General features: G+C 37.9%; 1 protein-coding gene across 1 annotated transcript in view; it reads right to left on the bottom strand.

Moving 5' to 3' along the window:
• The window catches only part of HELZ (helicase with zinc finger), a gene marked incomplete at its 3' end in the record, with an annotated part of 71704 nt that overhangs the window by 28184 nt on the left and 19142 nt on the right, over positions 1-24378 (bottom strand). The window contains exons 4-12 of the mRNA XM_068209980.1: positions 20867-20991; positions 18691-18747; positions 17815-17863; positions 17322-17397; positions 13599-13797; positions 12424-12531; positions 11831-12128; positions 8287-8554; positions 3439-3772 (exon numbers count right to left, since the gene is read on the bottom strand). Coding sequence (XP_068066081.1) covers positions 3439-3772; positions 8287-8554; positions 11831-12128; positions 12424-12531; positions 13599-13797; positions 17322-17397; positions 17815-17863; positions 18691-18747; positions 20867-20991 — 1514 coding nt within the window. The remainder of the gene's footprint in view (positions 1-3438; positions 3773-8286; positions 8555-11830; positions 12129-12423; positions 12532-13598; positions 13798-17321; positions 17398-17814; positions 17864-18690; positions 18748-20866; positions 20992-24378) is intronic.

Below are 24378 nucleotides of genomic sequence, written 5' to 3'. Positions count from 1 at the left end.
GTAAACTTTCATCTCTTATTGTAAGAACAACCTCAAGAAAATGTCAAGCCAGAAGTTTTACCATATCAACAAATTACATAAATCAGCAGAGATAAACCCCAAACATTATTTCTAGTCAAACACTCTGGAATAGCATAACCTGTCATTTTCGTTCAATTATTACGACACCCCAAAAGTTAATTTCTAATAATTAGCTGCTCACATTCTTGGTTTTGTTCTCTCAATTACTGGTGTTTCAATGCTAGTAAATAAAAGATATTGCTAACATAAATTCTGGTACAAAGCCAGAAACATCCTGCAGAGCACTTAACACTCCTGATTCAATTCAGAACGGAACAATGGATAGTGAAAGTAGTTGACACATACACACACACTGAAAGGGCAAAGAGAAAAGTACATTCTAAATTTGAACAAGGGATAAAAGCAGCTCCTGGGGAAATTATTCATAAAAACAGTTCACTCAGATTATCATTTACACTGATTTAAATTTGCAATAATGAATCTCTCCAGAAACAAATGAATCTGATCGGAGTATTATGCCGAAGAACTCCACATTCACAAGAGAAGCCTTTAGACAAAATTTGACACAGATCTGCACTAAAAACAGTATAAAAGCACCAAAAACTGCTGAAGAACTTCAAGAGACTAATACACATTTTTAGGTTTATTTCCAAAGCACTGCTATCACTACATATTTATGTAATTACTGTGCTACAAATCTAATAAGCATTTTTGATTAAACAGGAGTAAGTCTCTGTCTGAGATTTACAATGAGTGTGAATATGTTACCAACAGCAGCCACATCGCTGCAACCTGTCTGGAAAAGCACACCCCATTTACCTGGAAGTAGCAATTATTTAACAATTTCTATGGCCATCTGTAGCGAGAGATTCCACATCCACCTGACAGAAGCTGGTTCTGTCCTAGCAATGAGGAGATGAGAAGAACAGCCCCAGAGCAGAGATGACTGAATCTGGTGCATCAGCACCATCCCAGCTGAAGGTGCAGCCCCCGTGTCATCCCAGAGAAAAGCCATGGAGGTGGCAGTCATTCCAAATGTACCCCCATGCCCATACTGCTCTCAGATCTAACCATTTTCTCCTCTAGCACTCACTGATCTGATGTTAGCCCATTCTTACTTAATCACACTTTATTTTCATGATAATTAGTGCTACCAACCAGAAAGTTCAACAAACACAAAGCAATACTAGAATATATTTTTACAATTATCTTTTTTGACAACTTATATAAAAACCTTAAGAAGTCCTTGACAGTTAAAAAGGAAGGACAGATGGAAGGAAAAGAAAAGTGATCACTTCTCTTTCAAAGCCATATAAACTCCCCTTAGGAACCTTCTCCTACGGAGGAGAATTCCCCATATAGAGGAATAATTTATTCTTCTAGATTTAACTGCTTGTTGTACCTGACACTCCTTTATCTACCCACAAAGCCCCTTTCCCACCACAGGGATCATTCTGGTGTACCAGTAATGTTTACTACTTGCAGATCATCTCCTTCAAAAGGCTTTGTAAATTAGCATTTTTTTTCCTCCTCTTATTTCAGTATTATAGTGCTCATATCATTATGTAGCATGTAAAATCAACACTAGTTTTGCTGTAAATAAACAATGTTTGCTTGTATCCCTGCAGAGTGTAGCCATTAACTTTCCATCTCTGGCAGATATAGAGATATTAAATATTCATCTTGACTACCACATTTTACAGCAAGATGTACAACCATAAGTCTGAAGACAAGGGCAGCAACAAATCTGACAGCATTAAGCACGGAGCTCACAGAGGTGTTTGGAACTGCCAAGAAAACTTTTTTTTAATAAGACACAAGAAAATTCAAGAATTCTTTTTCCACCCCATGCAATTTGTGGCACCCAGCCCCTCAGCCCCATTCTGCACAGCAGGGCTGGTACTTCTCAGCAGTGACAGCACAGCTCATCCTGTCCCATGGGCACCTCCAGCTCCTCCCCAAGCTCTGTCCTACCCATCCCTCCCTGGGCAGATTTGTCCCCCAAGCACATCCTGCAGAGGTTTGGGAAAGACTGCCACTCAAATGGCAAGGGTCCCAAACTCCTGGTTGGATCTATCCAAGGAAAAATATCTTTGCCCAGACAGACCCAAGGCTGACAGAAAACCACGCAACCTAACGAGGGTAATTTAAATGCAGAAAAATTGTGATGTTCATCTGGGTGACACTTTAACAGCCTCTTCTGGGAGTCTAAACAAGGTGCCTGGCATTAAATATCTCCTATCATCTACCTGCATTCACCACTTTCTTAACAGCTTGTGATTTGTTTTGCTTTTAATGCTGCTTGGACGGAATCAAATAGTTTTATTTGCTGTTGCAGAGCACTGAATGAGGCCACCTGGGAAGGAGAGGCATGTGACCTGCTTTAATATACATTCCACAATCAGAAAACAGTGGGAATGGAAGTTAATCCATTGCCAGGTTCACAGAGTAGGTTGAGACAGTAGAGAACAGAGTAGAGAGTAGAGAACAGAGGAACCACTCCAAAAATAAAAGTGTGGCAGCAGCCATGGTGCTTTAAAGTTCACCACCCCACCTTTAGGAATGGTTTACCCGATAAAAGCAGAATTGTGTCTTTATTATAGTTAAGCCAGAACAGCAGGTAAACAAGGCACCACCAAGTTTTCTGAGACTAATTATAAGGAAAAAAAAAGGAAAGAAACCACCCAACTTATCCAAAATCCACAGAAATCAAAGCAGTTTTATCAGTGTTTAAGAATCACACAGGGAATATCAACTCTACTGAGGAGAGCAGCAAAACCTTCAGCACCTTTAACAAAAACTCTGCACATCCAAATTACAACCTCCTCACTTCTAAACTGAGGATTGCTTTCCAAAGTTTCAGTTAATATTAATCATTAAAAAATTCCTCAGAATTAAAATTCATTCAAATATAGGTAATGCTTGAAGAATCTGACCACCACTTCAGTGATACACATATAAAGTACTAAATGATTTTATAAACAACTTTAGGACTCAATTTCTAATGCAGAATAGATCTGCTGCCTCAGGCCAAGATTATTAAGACACTCAAGGAAAAATTAGCCAGTTCCTGAAGCCCCAGCTCATTTTGCATTCCAGTCAAGTTTCAAATACAATCAATTAGTAAGTTTAATTATTGTTTTAAGAAAACAAACACAAAACCAAGAGCTCAGAACGACATAAATCTTCCCAGACCAATTATCCGTGTTAAATTAAGACATTAGGATTCTTGCATATGTTTCCCCAAAACAAAACAAATGGGATGAGATAAACCTTGGGTGAAAATGCATTCATTCCAGGCAATTCCAGTGACCTTGATCTGAGGATATTTCTGTTTGGTAAGCAGATCAGTTATGGAGGCAAATAAAACACAAGGCAAAGAGCTCTGACACCACAACCACCTCCAGGCAGACCCACCTGCATTTCACAATCTGCCCGAAGATTCAGCTCCTCACAGCACTCCCTGGATACCCTCAAGAAGATATAATCCTTTGTCTTCTCCTCGATAGCTGCTTCATAAACCTTCTCTTTGGTTCCTTGGGTCTGTGCTGACTTTTCTTTAGTGACAGGCAATAAATAAACAGCATTGACTTTGGTCATCACCAGCCGTCCAGCCAAAGTGTCTTCAGAGAGCGTCTCAGTGAGCTTAAAGCGGCCAAAAAGTTGTCCATTTTGGGCATATTTCGCACCTCCAGAAACACCAGTGAGCATGAAGCTTGCTACAATCTGCAATTGCACTTTTATGTTGAACCTAAGTGAGAAAGTATCGAGTCAGTGCACAAAAATGCTCTCAGATTTTGACATTTCAGGCATTCAGAGTGAAGATTCACTTCATTAATTAATTTTTAAGTATGAACAAGTACAGCCAAACTGGCCCTTTGTAAGTATGCAGCTATCAAATATCCACACTTTTTCCTCTTGACTGTAGCCTATAAAGTACATATTTAAAACAATCAACATCTATGAAGTTTAAAAAAAAACCCTCACAAGACAGAAACAAATACTAGATACCAATAAAAGCTTAGAGTGAATAAATTACATGTTCCAAAGCAGTAAAATTTCTATTTGAACAGCCTGTAATCTTATGGTAGGTATGCAAGGGGAGACAAGCAGGCAAAGAACAGAGCAAGATTCCTATTTATCCCATGTGCCTCTTCCAGGCTGCACGCCAAAGAGGGCAATCTCCATCTCAAAAAGTAAATGGTATTATACCTATAATTCAGAGGGACTGAGCAAAATGTGTTCAAACAAATCAGACTGTAGGCATTCAAATGATATCATTTTATTTGAAATGAGGGAATGGCATCACAGGCTCAGCCCTATAAACCATCTATCCACAGAATTCCTATTAGCAGCAGCTTCCTCCTGTAATCAGAGATGTAACAAATTCATCCTTTGCAGTTATCATTTTGCAGAAGTCACATGCACAACACATTAAAGTGACTTATTAGCACACTTTATTGACCTCTCACCAATAAAAAGTAACCTCCTCCTAGTGTGTTGGGGTTTTTAAAACAGATTGCTTCAACCTGGTTTTAAAAAGAACAAAGGGGGAAAGAAGTCTGACAGTAGAGTAACAATATTCAGTTCTTTTCTCATCAGCAACTTTTTCCTAAATTTGCAACAAATTACAGAAAAAAAGTAAAATCTATTCACAAACGAAATAAAACCTCTTGGAAAAATACATTCTTTTCTTATAATACTTTACTGACTCATACTGGTTTTATTTGATCTGTTCTTCTTATAATTTCTATTTTAACCTAATAAACTGGTAATTTCTCATTTAAGCCCTGCAGTATCAATAATCATAAGCCTCTAACAATAAAATCCAACATTTTAGCTTGGTAATTAAACATCTACCAAACCAATCAGATGTATTTTTTCAGATCTGCCAAACCACAAATCTTGCACAAAAACTGCAAGCTTGCCCCCATGTGGTAACAGCTCCTTCTTTATAGAATATGGGCATTGTCAGATCTGAATTTCCCAGTCCTCCACTCTCCAAAAGCAAGGGAAATTTTCTCACCTAACAGGGACCTGTTTGGTTATCACTGACCACAAAGGTTACTGCACAAGCTATAGTGTAAGCATTCACCCAGTCCTTCCCATTTCCACACGTGCCAATAAAAACCCCAGAACAAACAGACAAGCTCTCTTCTATTGAAGTGCTGCGCTATTCCAAAGGAGCTATCAGCAAGTCAGCCACATCTGAAACAGAACTCATATCTCCTTGTTAAAACACTATATGAAACATTTAACTGAGTAACAAGGGCTGGGAATTCTTACTGAGCTACAGTCATTTGCTGTTGTGAATTTATTTTGTTGAAACTTCCCTAAAGTTGATCCCTATGCTGCTGGATATGTATCAGCTGAAATTCAGATTCATAAAAACGTGCTGCAAAACAATTTTATTGCATTTCTGAGACAAGGCACAGGTTAGTGTTTTCATAAATGACTGAACTGCATCTGCTGGGCTAAAGGGAATCTCAAATTTAGATTATCAAGCAATTTCCACTGAGCAAGCTGACACCTTCTGGCAAACTACAAAACTACAAAATCCTCGCCGGATTTGATTTTTAAAAATCAGAAGTTGCTTCTTTCATCCATTTCTCACCCTTGCTTTGGAAGGTTAGATAAAATAAGGTTTTCAGTCAGGCTTATAAAAAAAAAGACCTAAATATTTTATTTCCTCCTAAGCACTGCAAATGCCAGCCTGCCTGCAGTGTTCATGAAGCAGCGACAAGAAAACCTGTTGTTCATATTTAAAACCACAGGATAATTATGAAGAATTACTTCATAAATCATTAATCATCCAGTACCAGTGCAAACAATAAATTCCCCAAAGGCAAACAAATCCATCCTGGCCAAAGCCCCAGGTGCCACTTTGCAAAAGCACATTCAGCACATTTGCTCTGACACTGACACCTGCAGGGTTCAGGGTGTGCAGTGGGACACCTGCCTGGGGAGGGATCAGTGGAACACACAGTAATGACAAAAGCAAATTTATTTTCCATCAGAGCCAGTCCTTGACGAGTTCACAGCCTTGAGGATAAATCTGCTCTGTAATTCTGGGAGCACGGAAGGAACTGTCTGTCACCTCACACCCTTTAATGTTCATACAAGAAAATGTTCTAGTCACTCTAACAAGTATATATTGTTTTTCTCTTCAATATGCAAAAGAGAAAGGAAGAGTTTTAAATCCATGAACAGATATTTAGACTCTCCAAAACCCAACTACTATCAAGATTGGAACATTGCTTTGGTTTTCCTCAAAACCGGTGTGTTTGTACATGGAAATTCAACAGCAGTGACTCCCTTATTATTCTATTTTGTGATGCTCATGTGGAGTAACTTGTATAAATGTCTCTTGAAATATTATAATAAACAAGATTTAAAAGTAAAGTTCTCTGAGACTGTCCAGAACTCCCTTATAACTGAATTCAAGATATGTTCAAGCCACTGCAACTTTCACCCAATACTGTCCAAGTCCACTCAGGTGATCCCACACAAAGTCTGAACCAGCACCTTCCTACAAAGTGAGAAACCAGCAACATTCTTCAATCTCAAGGATCCACTTCAGTCTGACACTCCTGTTACTCCAGTGCTGTCAGAAGACCACGCTGCCAATCCTACTACTTTTACAATGCACATTCACTAACTCTGAAAGTGCAACAGCTCATCAGCACTGTCACTGTGGCACCACTTCAGAGGTGTTACAACCCACTTGCATCTGGATTTCTCAGCCATTTCCAGGCTTGCAACCCTGACACTTCACTAGAGAATACCAAGTGTGTGATCTTAGCCACAGAGGAGTGGAAATGTCTGCTGGTTTGAGCCTTCTTGCAATAAAGTGGGTCAGCTACAAGATCAAAAGAATGTTTGTCATCAACACTATCAAAACAGAAGATTTCAAGAACATTATTAACTTACTTTTAACTTAATCAAGTAATAAATTACTGCTGCATCAAATAGACCAAAGGGGAAGCATTACATACAGGATATACTTATTTTTCTTTCATTTCTCCAGGTTTGCTGCTCTTTGGTGTCCTATGAGGCATGAGAGTGCAACTCCCACGGTGAAAATTCTATGAGTAAAAACACTTCTTATGTTTTAATGGTATTTCATAATATTATCTTTAAATCCACTTTGTTTCAAAAGGCCTTAGAAGAGTCAACCTGTTTATAAATATGTATGATGAAGAGTATTTCTGTAAGCTGGAAACAGTGTTCAAGCATGATTTCTCCATGTGTTAGACTCCAGCTCAAGAGCAGAGAGCAGCAGTGATAAAAGAATAGAAACAGCTCAAATACTGCTCTTCAGCTGAGATTTAAAAAAGAAATTGAACCATTTTTCTGCTTTAAAAGCAATGGAAATACAACTATTCACAGTATTTTCTTTCTAAGTTCTAGAGGGTTCGTTCAACTGAACCTCTGTAGCTCCAGGAATGGTTCTTCATCTTAAAAAAGACTTCCTGATTTGGAACTTCAGGTAATTGATAAAACTAATTTTGCTACCCAATTAGGCTACAATGAGGTTATATGTTTTAGACTTTCCATTTTGAGTAGTGACAAAACTCTAAAACTCTTTAGTACCACATGAATACAGGAAAGATTTTTGACCACAAATATTAAACTAAAAAAAAAGAAAAAAGTCCACATGAAGGTTAGTAAGTGTGACTCTCACATCTTTTACCTAAATCCAGATTTTTCAAGCATCTACACCAGTTGGGTAATTTGTACACAACACCTAAAGACACAACAAACCAAACAATGTACATTATATGCCTTTTATTAGAACTTTTATTCAGAAACTGTGTGTCAACCTATTTAGGAAATAAAGTCAGCTGCCACATCATCACAAGATCAGTCTGATCCACCCACAATTCAACTCTTTTAACAAAGATTTTATATATTCCTTTGCTATAGCCTACTTTCACACAGGAACAAAAATATAACTATTATTAATACATTTTTGTATAGACAGACAATAAACTAGAAACAAAATTAACAAAACCCTGTCCAACAGCTGCTTAGTTCCTGCAAGTGTAAGCACAGACTGATACACACTGTTTGTTTTCAGTGAATTGGCAGGAATTTACATTTAAGTGCTAGTGACCTTTAGCAAATATTACTATTCCCTGACTCAGGTTCAGGTTCAGTTCAAAGAAACAGGAAGCCTCAATAACTTAAAGAAGCATGTAGCTTTAATGAAAAAAGCTGTCACCCTCATTTTAATAGGAATATTTTTATAAAGGAATCACTTACTTGCTAACTTCCTTATACTGTGCTATTTCCTCAATATACAGGAGGTCATGGAGCCGTGACTGATAGTTGGTCTTGGTCAATGATTTGTCCAGGACAGATTGTGTGAACAGCTGGTCAGCAGACAGAGGGATTTGGTATCTGGTGAGAAGGCTCTTCTCCAATTCAGTAGTTTCATTAGGCTCAAACTCCACAATAGTCTTGGACGTGGAATCCCAACGCTTGGCTGTGGTCAGGAGCTGTTGCCGTGCGTGCATCAGGTATTCAAGGTCTGCATGGACAGAGCAGGGAAGGGGTGCTTTGTTTGTACAAACCCCAGCTGGTCTGGTTTTATCTCAAAAAAACCCAATCAAACAAAACCCACTCGTAAAAACAATCCCCGCAGAGATACCTAAACACAGGCAGAGTGTCCTCTGCCCACAACACCTTTAGGAAGTTCACTGCTGGTATTTACTACCCCTGCTTTTCAGGTGTGCACAGAGAGCAAGCAGGCTCTTCAAGAGTATCAGAAAATAAAACATTCTATAGATAGCAATTAGAATTAATAAAGACAAAAAAGCACTTTTACTGGAACAGCTTTGAAGGACTTGGCACTGCAATACACTTTAAAACCCAACTGCAACATCCTCTCATTTCAAAATCATTAAATAGTGTGGAACCCTACAATGTATATTATAAAATTTAGAAGGTCATAAAAACAAGTTGATAAATCAGCTGGTAAGGAATCATTGCATTTGCAACACTGTTAAAGCCTTTTTAAAAGTTCTACAATCCTCTACTCTGTGTGTGGTGCAGACAGTTACATAAAGTAGCTAAAGCTACTTTACTAAGCAAAACTTGGGAAATGTAACCTAACATGATATAAAATAAGAAAATTCAAAGGAAATTATTTTTTCAGCATACCCTGATTTCAGGGACCACATAGCTTAGATGTGGTGCCTGATAGGGACCACACAGCTCAGCAGAGAAACAGAAGATCAAGCACTTGTCTACAGTCCCCTAGAATATATCCATTAATACCACAAAATCACTATGACAACAATGAATCAGTTAACAGAATTGCAGTTAAATTGCAGAGCTGAAAATATTTGGCATTTATAGTCAAGCTATGTTATCTTAATGTATAATCTCTGAGTAAGATTTAACATAGGTATCCAGGATATCACACCAACGATGAAAATGTGCAAAAAAGACATTTTCAAATTCAAATTAAATCTTAACATCATCTTGACTGCCTTTAGTCTAAATACGAAAAAAACCCCAGCATTTTAGCAAAAGAAATCTCTGTTCAGCTTGACTATGACTACAGGAACATGGCTTATCTTACTCACTGATCTCATGTGTTCACTAAGAAGACACATTTAAATATATCCCTCAAGCCTGAACCATATCAGTAGCTACAGTTGTACAGCAAGAAAAAGTCCAAGTTTGTGTGGTTTGTGTGTCTGAAATAACATCATCATAAATTAAGCTTTCTCTGCTACAAATCACACCTCAGATCCCAAAAGCTCAGTAATTATGCTGGGACTGACTCCTTGCTTGCTGGAACAACAGCCATTTAATTCCCAGCACTGGAGAGGCTTTCCCTGGAAGCCTGACATAAACAGCTCCTGGCACAGATTGCACACACAGTGACACTTTCTTAAAGAGCAGTTAGTACATAATCAGTGCACAGAAAACTTCCTACAGCTCCCTTCTTCTGCTGTAAATAAAGATTTCAAAATGCAGAATGGAGGCTCCTCTATTAAAATATTTTAATGTTGACCTTTCATTCTTGCCTTAACATTTCAACAGGGCCCTGAATTACATGCAAACATAGAGACCTCAGGGATCTTTCTGTTAGAAAAGCATTTCCACAAGATCTCAATTCATATATACCAAAAAGTAAAAGAAATTATGGAATTGGGCACAGATCCAATGTAGTTATCCCTTTCCCTTGCCTACTGCACACCTCTTACACACACAGCAAAAAGCCCAAGATTGTGTAGTTACAGTTTTCTGTAAAGCCCTTACACACTCCTTCCATTTGAAATAAGTATTAGTGGTGACCTGCCTCAAGACTTCAGTGTCCCTGTGCACACAGACAGGCAACCTGTGAAGGCAACAGCAGCACCTAATGCTGGGGCTGCTCCCTCCATGTAGCAGCACCTCCTCCTCCTCCTCCTCCAGCTTCCACCTCACCCACCATCTCCGTGTGGAATTCAGCTGGCCGCTCCTGGGATCCCTGTGGTTAGCACTTGGTTTAAGGCCCCAGACCATAGACTGGTTTGACAGGAACTCTGACTCTGCAAGTAACTCATGGCTTGGTTCCCTTGATCTTGCCCAGGTTTACAAGGCAAGGAGCGTTCTCCACAGGCCCAGTGGCTTAGGAGATCTGTGATTACCCACAGGCTCCCTGGAGATGATGGAAGAGCTCCCACTCCCTGGCAGTGCCATACCCTCTGCTCAAGAGATGTTACACCATGCACAGTCCCCCTGCTCCTGGCTCCAGGCACCTGAGGCATCTCAAAAGATCATGATCTTTGATATTTGCTATTTACAGCTTTGTTCCATGAATGCTGCAAATGCTAATCTGTTACATGGAAATAAAGGCCAGGAATAGAAAACTCCTGTTTTCTCAGCTTCATCTTTTTCCCTTCCTTTTCCCTTTTCTTCTTCTTTCTGCTTAAATCCCAGTGCTACAATTCTGTTTCGTTGGTGTTTTTATCTCTCAAATTTTCATTAAAAATTAAGATCCTGTATCCCACCAAATGGCTTACTGCCAAGTGATATAGTGACCTATATTTAGCTCTCTTACACCATAAATCAAAGTGCTTCCTTCTTTTTTTGCACCTCTTCAAACATCTTTCCATTTTCTGACATTTTTCTCATACTGGAGTTATTTCAGGTTTGAACTGAGAGACATAGATCAGTTTAAGAAACAGATTAAACACAGTAATTTGTAACTCTTTTTTTTTTTTTTTACTTCAAAATACAAGTATAGTTCTTTATATTTTCAAAATTCATGTCAGCAGCAAATTATTGAGCTACAAGCCTATACTCAGCCTCTTGCCTTTGACAATCCTATTCAGGTATTGCAAGAGAAGAAATAAATACAAACCAACTTCTCAGATAGTCTGTTTTAATTACTGGGTTTATTACCCTGTGTATCCTTATACAGAAACACTTCATTTCTCTAACAACCTTTTCTGACATATTTAATGTCTTCATCAATATAAAAATGTTTATAAAAACATAAACATGTTTTTATAAAGGCAGAACTTGCAGTGCTGCACTCAGACACACACCAAGCTAGAAATACCCAGCATTTTAATCACACTTAGGAGTCATATCCTGACACAAAGTAAGTCATATTCCAATTATCTGCCTGATTTACACGCTCTGAAGTTTTTGCCTGCTATTTCTGTTCATATCTATGAAGAACATAACATACAGCACAAAACATTCATGAGCAGTTGACAGAGATGCTGTTCTGCCCAAAACTGAAAAGGAAAGAGATGGCATGAAAGATCTCCACTGTACCGAAAAGAAAGTTTTAGTACATTACCTTCAGTTGAAGCAGCATCAATCATCACTCGTTGCATGAGGACTGGTTCTAATCCAAAGTCAAACACCACAGTTTGGCGAAAAGTCCCAAAGATTTCTGTGTTAAAGGCTATACTGACTTTGTATATATAGTGATCTATTCCATTCTGGACCATCTTTCCTCCTATCCATTCCTGACAGTTTTCTGGAACTTCTTGTGATACCTGGGTAGTGCTGTCTCCAGCAGATATTGCAACGATACTAAAGTGTGGTCGATGGGCATCATAAAGCAATGCCACTCGATACAGCATTCTTGCAGGCTGGAAAAGAAATACAAAGGCTGAAATACTGAAATTATTCCAGGAAAATCTTCATTTGCAATCAGATAAAAAGGGTTAATAAGAACTATCAGTTTCTCAGAGCAGGTACATGATTTCCAGAAATCTGGGCAGTTGATACATAACCACCAGAGCTGCTGAGAAAAAAGAGAGAGAAGGGATGGTGCTAGGAAGTTTCTCTATTTTAAGAATGATGCAACTGAAATCTTAATTTCAAGAAGTTGTGGGCTGCATTCTAGTTATTACTGAGTAACTTTAAAAAAATAAGTAGTCCTACCTTACACGTGAGAGCAAATGTCCATGTCTGGTGAGACTTTTTGGTGGTTACAGTTACCGAGAGCTCAGGATTATGTTCTACTCTCACTCCTTCTACACATTCACTAAGCTAGATTAAAAGAAAAGGAAGACAACATTAAACTTCTACAGGCAGTATCAAAACACAAACATTCAGGAAAAGGTTTTGTTTAATAGAAAGAGGTAAGAATGGTTTCCCAGATTTTGCAGGATTGATGCAATTCCCACACAGGGATTAATGTAAATATGTGCTAATGCAGAGAGACAAGCTAAATCTACCAGAGTTCACTGTGTAAGTGGAGAATAGAACCATTTAGGGACAATTAACCACAAGACTTGATTTTCAATAAACAACTTAATTGTAAATGTTTAAAGCAAAAAAGAATTTCATTTGGAAAAAAGGATCTGTGATACAGTGAGGCCCAAAAGATCCCAGATCTCTCTGACATCAACGAGACTATTGAGACAACAGGAAACAATTATCAGGCTTTCTACTCATCAATGCATTTTGCATAGAGTCCACTTTTCTCAGATTATAATCAACAATAGTTGGGCCAAAAACTCCTTAGGGTCAGTTGTAAGTAGAGTTGGTCAAGTGCCACAAAAAATGTTCTTTCTAATTCCAAAGAGCTGCTAACTTTGATCATATCCATATCCCACAGTCCCTAGTACTCAAACACTTTGGAATATTTGGGGGATTGCCTTGTCTTTACACCAGTGCCTGCAGCTGCAGGCAAAGAAAAGGAGCCACACGTGAGTAACAGTTATTCCCCACTAAAGAGCAAGAGAGTAAGAGAGTAAGAGAGTAAGAGAGTAAGAGAGTAAGAGAATTCCCCATTAAGCTGTGAAACCTTTACCACTTATTATCCAGTTTAAGAAGTTCTACCATCTAGTCAGGGAACAGGAACAATACCATGAGACTTGCTGACCCATCCTACACTGGAGTAGTGAATATGCAAAATGAAAGAGCTGTGATTAACCCACAAATCAGCCTAAGTCTCTTTGCAAAAAGACCTAGGGCAGGATGGAAAGGAGAGCAAATTGGTTGGACAATTTCTCGGTGAGAAGTGATGCGACCAGCTCTGACAGTCAGTGCCAAAACCAGGCTCATGTTAGTTTTAAAAGTGAGCACAAAGAGAAACAGGGTATTTTCCTTACCACTTTCTCAGGAGATAAGGAATTCATCCATTTCTCAATGAGGGTTTCCATGTAACTGCCCGAGCACTGTTTGCTCTCCTTCTGCTGTTTCAAGCGGATCAAGCGGGAAGCGTATCGTTTCTGCCATTCTGTCAGCTCTTCCTGGGAATGTGCTGAAGTACACTGGGCACCATACCTGCAGATCCCTTGCTCTAAAAATCTATATAAAATAGAAAAACCATTATGCTTTGAACTTTTCAGCCTCCAATTAAAAGAAAAAAACAAATCACAATTTTACTTGTAAAGTCAGAAGGAGGTTTGGACATTCTTTACGTTTCTCTCACAGAACTAAAAGCAGTTTAGTCCATGTGAACTACTTTGGAAATATATATATATATTTATACAGCATTTTTAAAAGAGGCAGCAGTTTCTCTCGTTGCAAAGCCCAGGAAAATATATAACATTTCTTAGAAATACAGGGGGATGGAAGTCTTAAGAAATTTCCAGTTTTAAAGAAAACAGAATCAACTGTTTGTACAGCAATTAACACAAGGAGATCACAGAGCATCCCTGAAATGACTAGGCATTGTATTAATATGCACAAAGCCCCCTGTTAATCAAGGGCAAAGGAAAGATGTGGCATAATTTCTTCCAGTGATTACATTATTAGCTGATAAATACTCAATCAGCAGTTTTTCCTGGAGCAACAGTGACATCACATGGTTCCTTCTACTAAATACAGCTACACAGAAACCTCTAGGAAAAGGTTTAATCCTCCTCTTTGGAAAGGGTGTATTAGTCTAAAAGGACCTATTCTTGCAGACACTAAGAATTTCTTAAAGAAATACATTATCCACTTAGTGGCATGTGATGATGCATCGAATTAATGTTATTCCAAAGGCCTGTATACAATTGAAGCATTCTAGTTCCCAGAATTTACTGCAAGTCTGGGCAAATGCCTGTATAACTTGGGGGTTATTTTTATAATTTAACTTTGTATTAAAATTATAAACCACAAGGCAGTAGCTGCAGCTCCATCCTTCTTCAAAACTGAAGCATTAAAAAATAAATGACAAAATGAAAATTAAATAATGGGAGAGATTTAAGTTCTGCAGCTACCAGGAAAGCATTGGTTATACAGAATAAAATTTGGCCAGGAGACCGTTTTGTTTGTTTGTTTGTTTTGCAAAAGGAGACTATAAAAAGTTAATGCAAGCATCACTTTTTTTTTTAATTTTCACAGTACATGTGTTATATAATGTGAATTAAACTGTGAACTTTGAGCTGAGACAAAACCAAGCCATACCTGACTGTGACATGAAAACCTTGCAGCACAAGTACCTGCACATCTAGGTCACACTTGCATCAGTGGCTATAATTTGATTTAGCATACACTTTTCCTTTATGAAATGTACTTGAAAGTTTGCATGCTCAAATTGTAAACAAAATAAACATGATATATAACACCACGTCACTAAAGGCCTTCTCAAGCTATGTTTCTTAATATATTTTAAATTAAAATGTTTTTTCTTGGCTGTCAAGTTCAGTATTCTTTCTGTCAATTTTCCAATTCACCACTGCATTAGAATGCTAAAGGTACAATTATGAATTTCATATGAATTTCCATTTCCTAAAGTAAATGGAGTGCAAGCATAAAAAATCGCTGATCTGTTCTTATAACCTACATAGCAGATTTGAAATCAAGTGAGCTTCCTTTTCATTATTTAGCAGGAAAGCATATTACTTTAAAATTTGTCATCATTATACAGGTTTTCCAAGATCCCATTGTTCGTATTTTTAACACTTTTTCCCCCCTCAATTTTACTTTCTTATTTAATACCTCCTGCAATTCCATAGCTTCATTATCTAGAATAAATATGCTGCACTCCTACTGCTTTATGGCACAGGGGAAAAATAAACCAGACCTTCAAAAATTCATATTCAGTACCTGCAACTGCCTCCTCCTAAGGAACTAAAATCTTCAGTCCCTGGTCAGAATGATGCTGTTCACAGGGATTTGCTGAGCAAAGCATATCCTTCTTATTGGAAGGGTTAACAGTGAGCCTAAAGCTCATTACAGCTTCAGTGGAAAAATGTTTCAGAGCAATGGTTGGAAACACGGGACAGATGTTACTCAACAAAAGATCACCACAAGCTAAAAATTGTAAATATCTGCTTTTTTTAAATTGCTGAATAAGCACTAGACATGATTAAGAGTCAAGAAGAGTTGCCAAGATTTAGCATCTCTAAAAAATCATGCCAAAAGTAGCTCAAAATCAGCAGTTCAGTCATGCCACTTAAAAACCAGGTCAGAGCTTTTGAAAATAATTTGCATTAGTTACATAAATGGCAGAATCAAGTGCATAATGATGGCTCCTCTCCATATATATTAATACAGTTTTATGTAGAGCAATGACAATTAACAACACAAACTACAGGCAATATTGACCAGATGATTGGAAAAGACAAGGAGAAACACCAATACAAGCCTTTGGATCTTCTCTGTATTTGACTTTATGCAAAAAGGAAAGCAATGGGATCTGATGGAAATTCTGTTTGGTTTTTTGGTTGTTTTTTTTTTTAAATCTGAAGACAAAGCCCAACTACCAACAAAGTTCATTTATCAGAAGGCAGCACCAAAACCTGACTGTGCTTCAGTCTGCTTACACTGCTGCCTGGGGAACATTTCACACCTCTGAAATCACCCAAATTAGAAAAGGTAGGGGAGAAACAGAGATGCTGACCTGCCACTAGAAAAACGCCCCTCAGATCACTGTATTATGAAAACTGAGTTAGTGATTCTATTCTATAAACTGAAGTGCTGCTGGATAAACTGAAAAAAAACTTCCAAAAACCTGTGAACAGGTCAACTCCTGTTCTAACAAGCACCTTCACTTTCCTGGCCTCTTCATCATTCTGTCAGCAGGTAAATGAAAGAGGAACCATTCTGCTCTCTTGGAGGGGGTTAAATGACTTTTACACAGTGTGTACTCCTCACTGCTCTTACCTGTTACACAGTGTGTACTCCTCACTGCTCTTACCTGTTACACAGTGTGTACTCCTCACTTCTCTTACCTTTTACACAGTGTGTACTCCTCACTGCTCTTACCTTTTAGAGTGTGCACTCCTCACTGCTCTTACCTTTCACACAGTGTGTACTCCTCACTGCTCTTACCTTTCACACAGTGTGTATTCTTTGCTCTTACCTGTCACACAGTGTGTATTCCTCACTGCTCTTACCTTTTTCAGAGTGTGCACTCCTCACTGCTCTCACCTTTTACACAGTGTGTACTCCTCACTGCTCTTACCTGTTACACAGTGTGTACTCCTCACTGCTCTTACCTTTCACACAGTGTGCACTCCTCACTGCTCTTACCTTTCACACAGTGTGTATTCTTTGCTCTTACCTGTCACACAGTGTGTATTCCTCACTGCTCTTACCTTTTTCAGAGTGTGCACTCCTCACTGCTCTTACCTTTCACACAGTGTGTATTCTTTGCTCTTACCTGTTACACAGTGTGTACTCCTCACTGCTCTTAGCTTTTACAGAGTGTGCACTCCTCACTGCTCTCACCTTTTACACAGTGTGTATTCCTCACTGCTCTTACCTTTTTCAGAGTGTGCACTCCTCACTGCTCTCACCTTTTACACAGTGTGTATTCCTCACTGCTCTTACCTTTTTCAGAGTGTGTACTCCTCACTGCTCTCACCTTTTACAGAGTGTGCACTCCTCACTGCTCTTACCTTTTACACAGTGTGTACTCCTCACTGCTGGTGACGCCCCTGGGAGGGGGGCGGAAGTGCCAACCATCCCGTGACCCTGCCAGGACACAACCGTGGTTATTCCTCAGTTCTCAGTTTTCCAGTCAGACAGCAACTGCTCAGGGAGCCACATCTCTGAGCATCTTCTCAAGGTGTATCTGAACACAAGCAAAATTACACATCCCCCCATCCAGACTGATTTACAAGCCATGACAGGCTCTTTAGAGCAAAGGTGATGAAAGCAGATTTCAAACCATCTGCAGAACACAGCAGGCTCTGATACAGCCCCCTGGTCAATAAAAAGAAACTTCTGTCCCCAAATTCAGTCAACACTGAAATAATTCTACCTCATTGGGGCTCATCACAACAGTTAAGCCTCTTTTTTGGCTTTTGCCTGCAATGCAGCGCTGAGCATTAAGCAGGATCCAAGTCTTCTCACTAGGAAATTATGTAGCTTTAAAATTGAGTTACATACCTTCTTCTAAATCTTCTACATGATATCCTGATGGTACTTTACCAGCTGCCTACAATTATATAAAAAAGCCCACAGTTATAAAGGAACACAAAACAATTTCATCAAGAACTGCTGTCAAAATGGGTTTTAGAACAACTATTACAAAAATATCAATCATAAGTTGAAATCACTTCCTGTCACAAACCCTGCTGATAACAGGGATTCTGATAATAACAGGAATTCTGACAGGAACACCGAGTCAACTGCTCAGAAAAAAACTTTTAGAAATTTTTACAAGACCAAATTCCACTCTGCAATCAACTTAATGTGGACTGCAGTGAATTTCTGAAACACCAAAAATTAAACTATATTGGTAAGTCTTTCAATTTTCAATCTACATCAAAAATAAAGCTCAAAGAAATAACTAAGCATAAGGAAAAATGAGAAGGAACAATTTAATCAGCAGACATGACAGTTTGACCTCCATTACAACAAAAAAAAAACAAAAAAAAAAGAAGAAAAAGTGGTTGAGAAGGTATTTATAATCTTTAAACATTTCTGAAGTCATGTTTATTACTTCAGACTAATTTCCAACAAACAAAAATGTGATAGATAAATAAATAAATACTGCAGATCTAAATGCTTGGAATTCTTTCTACTTGCTACTTCAGGAATCAACAACCTATTAGCATCATTTTTTATTTTCTCATACATCCTGCAAGACTGGGATAAAAAGTTCCTGAAGAGGCTGGTGGGTAAAGACCAAAACAGCAGAAACAATAATTTTTGAACCAGCGTGTTCCCAGTGAGCCTGGATCTCCTGGGACACATGGAAAGCAGCCCTTCAGCTGCTTCAGGTACTGCTCATTATTTTCCCAATAATATCCTCATAATTACCTCTGTTTCAGCAAGAAGTGTTTTCAGTCGTGTGAGATCTTTAGTTACCATCCCGTTCTGGGGACAGAAAGAATATTAATTATTGAACACATAAACCTTCATTATGTGCGCTAAACCACAGCAACCAAGTTCATTTCCCCCTCAACACCAGGAGAAATAAAAATGAATTTGGTTTAAAACACCAATTTTAAATGACACTAAATAAATCCGAGTAAACATTGTGGTGAAAAAGGGAATTCTACACTGGCCAAACCAGCACTAGACTTACAGCAATTATCAATACAGAACAATTCAGGAAAGCACCATATTAAGAAGAACTTGAGGAAAAAAATATACCATGGTTACTGCAACACTTCAGCTCTAAAGAATTAATATAATAATCTTTCACTGCTGTTGCAGTGATGAATTCATTTCTTTTTAAGGATCTACTTTACAGATCACTAATTTCTGCAGCTCCATAACTCTTCCTGCTCTGATGTAGACTGTGTAATCTTTGGAGTTTTCCCCCAAAAGCAAAGATTAGCCATGTGACTAACTGCAGAGTCAAGTACAATTGAAGTAAAAATCTTTCAAAACTGAATTTATGTGAAATACATAGGTATTTGTAACAATTTCACACTCTTGTAAGTCAAAACTTTAATTAAAGGAACGCAGATCTGTGGGGTTTATTTCAATAATCTCTTGCAGAAATTTAATTATGTGCTACTGCATATGTTAGACTTCTCCACATTCGGACTGCGCTACTGAGCAGGAGGAATTACTCTTTGCTGAAAACTTACACACTTAACAATCCTCACACTTAAGCTTTTTCCAAAATGATTTTTCACTTTTTCAGCAGAAGGCTGAAAATTGAACTTGTTGAACTTAACTGTAATAGAGCAAAAAAACATTACCAAGAATCATTCTCTTAAGCCATTGGGGAGGAAACTGGATGGATTCCAACTCTTCAATAAATTCACTCCAAAACTTTGTTTCACTTCTTCTTTCAGACAATGGCACAGTCAGTAAATCAGCTGCTGATTTTAATATTCCTACTGAAAACAACTGTGTCTAACAACCTAAAGCTTGTAAAAACCTCTCAAACCCTGCTTTGGGATGACACTCTGGAACTCTATACAAAGGTACCTTTATTTGCACAACAACAGCTCAAAACAAGAGAACTCCACATTCCCTGCAATAAGACTATTTTACTAATTTTTCCTGAAGGCAAGTTTCCTTCAACCTCACCAGGAATTTTTCAATGAAACATTTTTTCATGAGAAAACAGCTAAACAAAGAAAAAAACCTCTTTCTTTATGTAAAAATATCCAATGGCCAGGGGGAAGGGAATTCAGGATACAGCCCAGACAGACAAACAGAACTCTCAAAAACAACCTACTGATTCAGCTAAGCAGGATCCAATCTCAAGGTAAGAGGTTCTCCTGCAAGTTTCTGATGTCACAGTCTGACCAAGCTATGACCATGTTTCTGGGGGTATTAAGACCAGCAGTTCATGATGATGAACTGCCTATTTAATCCAGACTACACAAATTAAAAGGACACTTCTTTAGAGGCTTACATAAGCCCCTAATTTCCCCATATAAGTAGTCACATAAAAGTCTGAAGTTACTTACATGTCTGGGGTTAAAAGCATCTTTACAAGTTTTAACAGTTCAAGGGTAAAATAGAAGCTTTGAACTCAAACCTTTATCTTCATCTTGAAATGCAAAGCTTTTTTTCTTTTCCTGAAAAGCTTTTTATGCTGTCTTACACCTTATCATGGGCCAGTTATTTAAAAGTCCAATCAATATTTTTTCTGCTTTAATGGATAGAATTCCCGAAGCCTAACAAAATGGGGTCAGGTGTAATTCAAAATAAGCAAGGAAAAGTTTGAGATTTGTATTATTCTTGTAAATCGCACAAATATGCAAATTTATTTTACATTCCCTGAGGATTCAGGGCCAGCAATGAAAAAACTTTTCAAAATCACAACAACTCTGAAACACTGGTTATGCAACAACCTGGCATCATGATGATATATGTGTGCCCATATATTTATCTTTTCCACACAAATCATTTTTGTTGCAAGCTGCCAGTGAAACATATGTTTGGAAGTTTGCTATTAAACAGATTTTTTAAAAGAAGGAAATACAAAACTCTTTCTTTAAACTATGTAGATTGCAGCAAACGCACTTACCAGTGATTCCCCCATCAGTGATTTGGAAAGAACATTAGACACAATTTGCAGCTTCCCTTTGAGATGCATGCAGCAGAGCACTGCCCGGAGAGATCCATCGCCCTTGGCCAGCCCCTCTCCCAGCACTGCAACACAAACCAGCCACTATTACCCTCAGCACACCACCCATTGAAGTCATACATACAGTTTTCCTTCAGCCTTAACAAGAAAACAAAGTCTGAAGCTCAGGTTAAATCCATGGCTTGTTGGATGTAAATTAAATATCATGTGCTGTTGTCTAATATTAACTTGAAGCCTGTCTCCCACCAGCTCATAAATGTTGCACATGAGCTCAAAAAAGGTTGTCATGTTTACATGCTAAAATAGACATAAATTAAATATGGGAAGGGTAAATTCAAATATCTGACACAGACACAAAGGACCTCCTCTCACAGAAAGGGTGAAAAAGAAATAGCAACCAACAACCTCTCAGTAACACAAACATGCTCAGGAAGATCCATTCATGCTCACAAAACACATGCCCTGTCGTTTCCAAAAATAGCCAACCTCCTCATGGGCAATTCCTGCTCCTCTAAAAGGGCTTTTATTCACTTACACTGCAAAGTGTGGCATATAGGAACGATTGTCTGAGCCCAGAAATTTACAGGCTCCCTGTAACAGAAAACTTTCTGAATGCTTCCTAGCACGGATCAGCAGCGAGCAGTGCCAAACAGACACTTTCTGAACACTTCCAGCAGGGACAGGATTTATTTCACCATACAGACGTGCTTCAGACAAGCTGCAACAACACTTAATCACACGTGTTACCTGTCCAGAAAACGAAACGCCAGAGAGACTAAAAAGCTTAGCAAGCTAAGCGTGTCAATTGAAAAGAAGGCTGGACAGTTGTTTAAAATTAAGGAATTATAGAATAATTGTTATTGCAAGCACCATCAACATCTGCGTTTATACTGCTACTCATGCAGATGCAAACAGCCCCTCTCAGTGCTAACAGGAATTTCAGATTCACCACAACTTCAGGATTACATTTTAGAATAATAAATCAAAACTCCTCACCCAACAGAGGTTCACATCGTTAACAGAAATTGCATGAAAGACTCAATAAATAAATAGTCCCACAAGACATTTAAATAAAAACAACTAGGCATCTCTTCAAACTGCAGTGGTAGCTAAATCCATTTTCATAAAGTGCCTCAAAGATTAGTCTGAATTCACCACTCTGATAGTACAGACCACATTGCCAAAAATAGAACTTACTTCCCAAATCAGAAGCAGAAGCACCAAAAATAGCTTCAACATGTCTGACAGCATGCTATTTTAATCTCAAAGATTAAATCTCCAATTAATATCTTCCATAGATACAAAGATATAAGATAAAGATATCCAATTATTAGATTTCATATCATTATCTGCATAATATCACCAAGCTAAAACATACAGTTGCACATAAAAAGTTGCAACACATTAAGCACTATCTCCTGGGAAAGGTTTGTGGAGTAATTTAACAGATTTTAAGTTATCACCATTCCCTTTAACACTGCAAGCAGCATACAGAAGAACATGTAAAGAACTATAAAGAACATGTATTTCTCCAGCTATTCCAGAATACACAGATCATTCAGGTTCAAAGAAAACCATCATAGCTGTGCAACATGTCAAGTCTTGTAAAAAGGCAGAACAGCAGCTTGAATAAAGCTTTGCCCATTATAAAAAGCCTGTGAGTATCAAGTACATGCTAAGGTAGTTTCTTTCTAACAATAATTCAAACATAAAACCAAAACTAAGAACTTCTGGGATCATAAATGCAGATATTCTAAATGTCAGGTGCTGGGCTACAGTTGATAACCACACATCCTGGAGAACCACAACCAAATCAAAGTGTTGTGTATGTGTTTATATATATATATATATATATATATATATATATATATATATATATATATATATATAAAGAAAAACAACATACACAACAATTTTATATACATACATAAATATGGTATTAGTAAGTTCAAAACTGTCCTCAGTTTTAGATCTGGGAAATAATATGTGCAGAATATGCTGGCATGAATGAAGTAAATTAACAGAAATCTGGATGCTATTTCTTTGTTAACTAATATACATTTAAAGGCTGTTTTGTTCTACTTAATTTTAAAAAAGATAGACATCAATGGTCCTATTCCACCCACTTCTATGCCTGTCCAGTGAGAGATGACAAGCAGTTACCATGACAGTTCCTTTGAGATACTGACAACTGACACACACACCAAGAAAAAGTTCCACAGATGAAAGTCACCCCTGTCCCCTATGACAAACCCATCAGAGCTCATCGATGAGAACAGTGTTCATTAAAAACAGCATTCTCCCTCCTACCTCCTTTAACCATCATTCAGCTTTCCTTATGTCTCTCGCTTTTATTTGCCATCATGAAAGACAACTCTGAAGTTAGAATATTACACCCTTACAGCATACATCAATAAGGTAAAAGAATTTTTTTTAATTTCAGACTATTTCAAGAATGATACTGATTAAGCGACAATCAGACTTTTTTTAAGGTATTAAACTTTAATTTCACACCTACAGAAAGCAAGTTTATTTTTCTTAGTCAATATTTATGGACCTTCAGAAGCAGGCTGCAGAGCCTCACAAATTCCCCAAACCATGATTTGACTATCAGTGAAGACAAGCACATTAAAAAAAACCCCAAAACAATATAAAATCCACAAACCCAGAAAGGAATAATTCAAAGATTATCATTGCTAGCATAGGAATGTCAGAAGAGTAGATCACAGTCTGTGTAACAAAACTGTCACCTGAAAAAATTTCCTTTAACATTCAGGAGTAGTTAAAGAATTAAAACCAAAAGGTAGGATCTACCCACCTTTTCTTTCCAAATCTAACTGATAAACTCTATTCCAACACCCTGCAAACTCAGTGAGTTCTCAGTGAATTTTGAATTTGCATTATAAATGAACAACAGAGGATTAGGAATTTTTGAAATTCCTTCAAAAATACCCAAACTGAACAAGGCAGTGACACATGAAAGGCTCGACTTCAATGTGACATAGGCACATTTGGAAGTTTTAACAAATGTGCATCATTTTGATTTTCTCTGAACTAAGTCCCAAATGCAAACCAAAATATCCACCATGTCCCTGGGAAGAAAGGCGGAACAATCAGCTGTCTTTGTGTCTTTGTGAGAATCCTGACATTATCAACTCTTCCTACATTTCTGCACTAAAATAACTATTAGCCAAATAGCACCACTGAGCCAAAGACATGTATTTGAGTCCTGGTACTTGAGTAAGAGCTGAAAAACAGTGAGATCTCTCTTTAAGGGAAGAAAAAAAAAAGGTGGGGGGGAAAGGCAGAAAAAGTATTATAAAGCAGATACATAATTTTAAATAGGAAAAAAAAAAAAAAACACTGTTAGCAAACTAACAAATCTGGGCATCAGTTTTAAAAATTCAGACAACTGACTGCAATTCATAACACTATGTAATAAAAAAGAAATA

Source organism: Anomalospiza imberbis, chromosome 19 (assembly GCF_031753505.1).
Source record: "Anomalospiza imberbis isolate Cuckoo-Finch-1a 21T00152 chromosome 19, ASM3175350v1, whole genome shotgun sequence".
In the NCBI taxonomy this organism is placed as follows: domain Eukaryota; kingdom Metazoa; phylum Chordata; class Aves; order Passeriformes; family Viduidae; genus Anomalospiza; species Anomalospiza imberbis.
The sequence above is the reverse complement of the archived record's forward strand: the minus strand, read 5'-3'. Positions and strand labels throughout refer to the sequence as shown.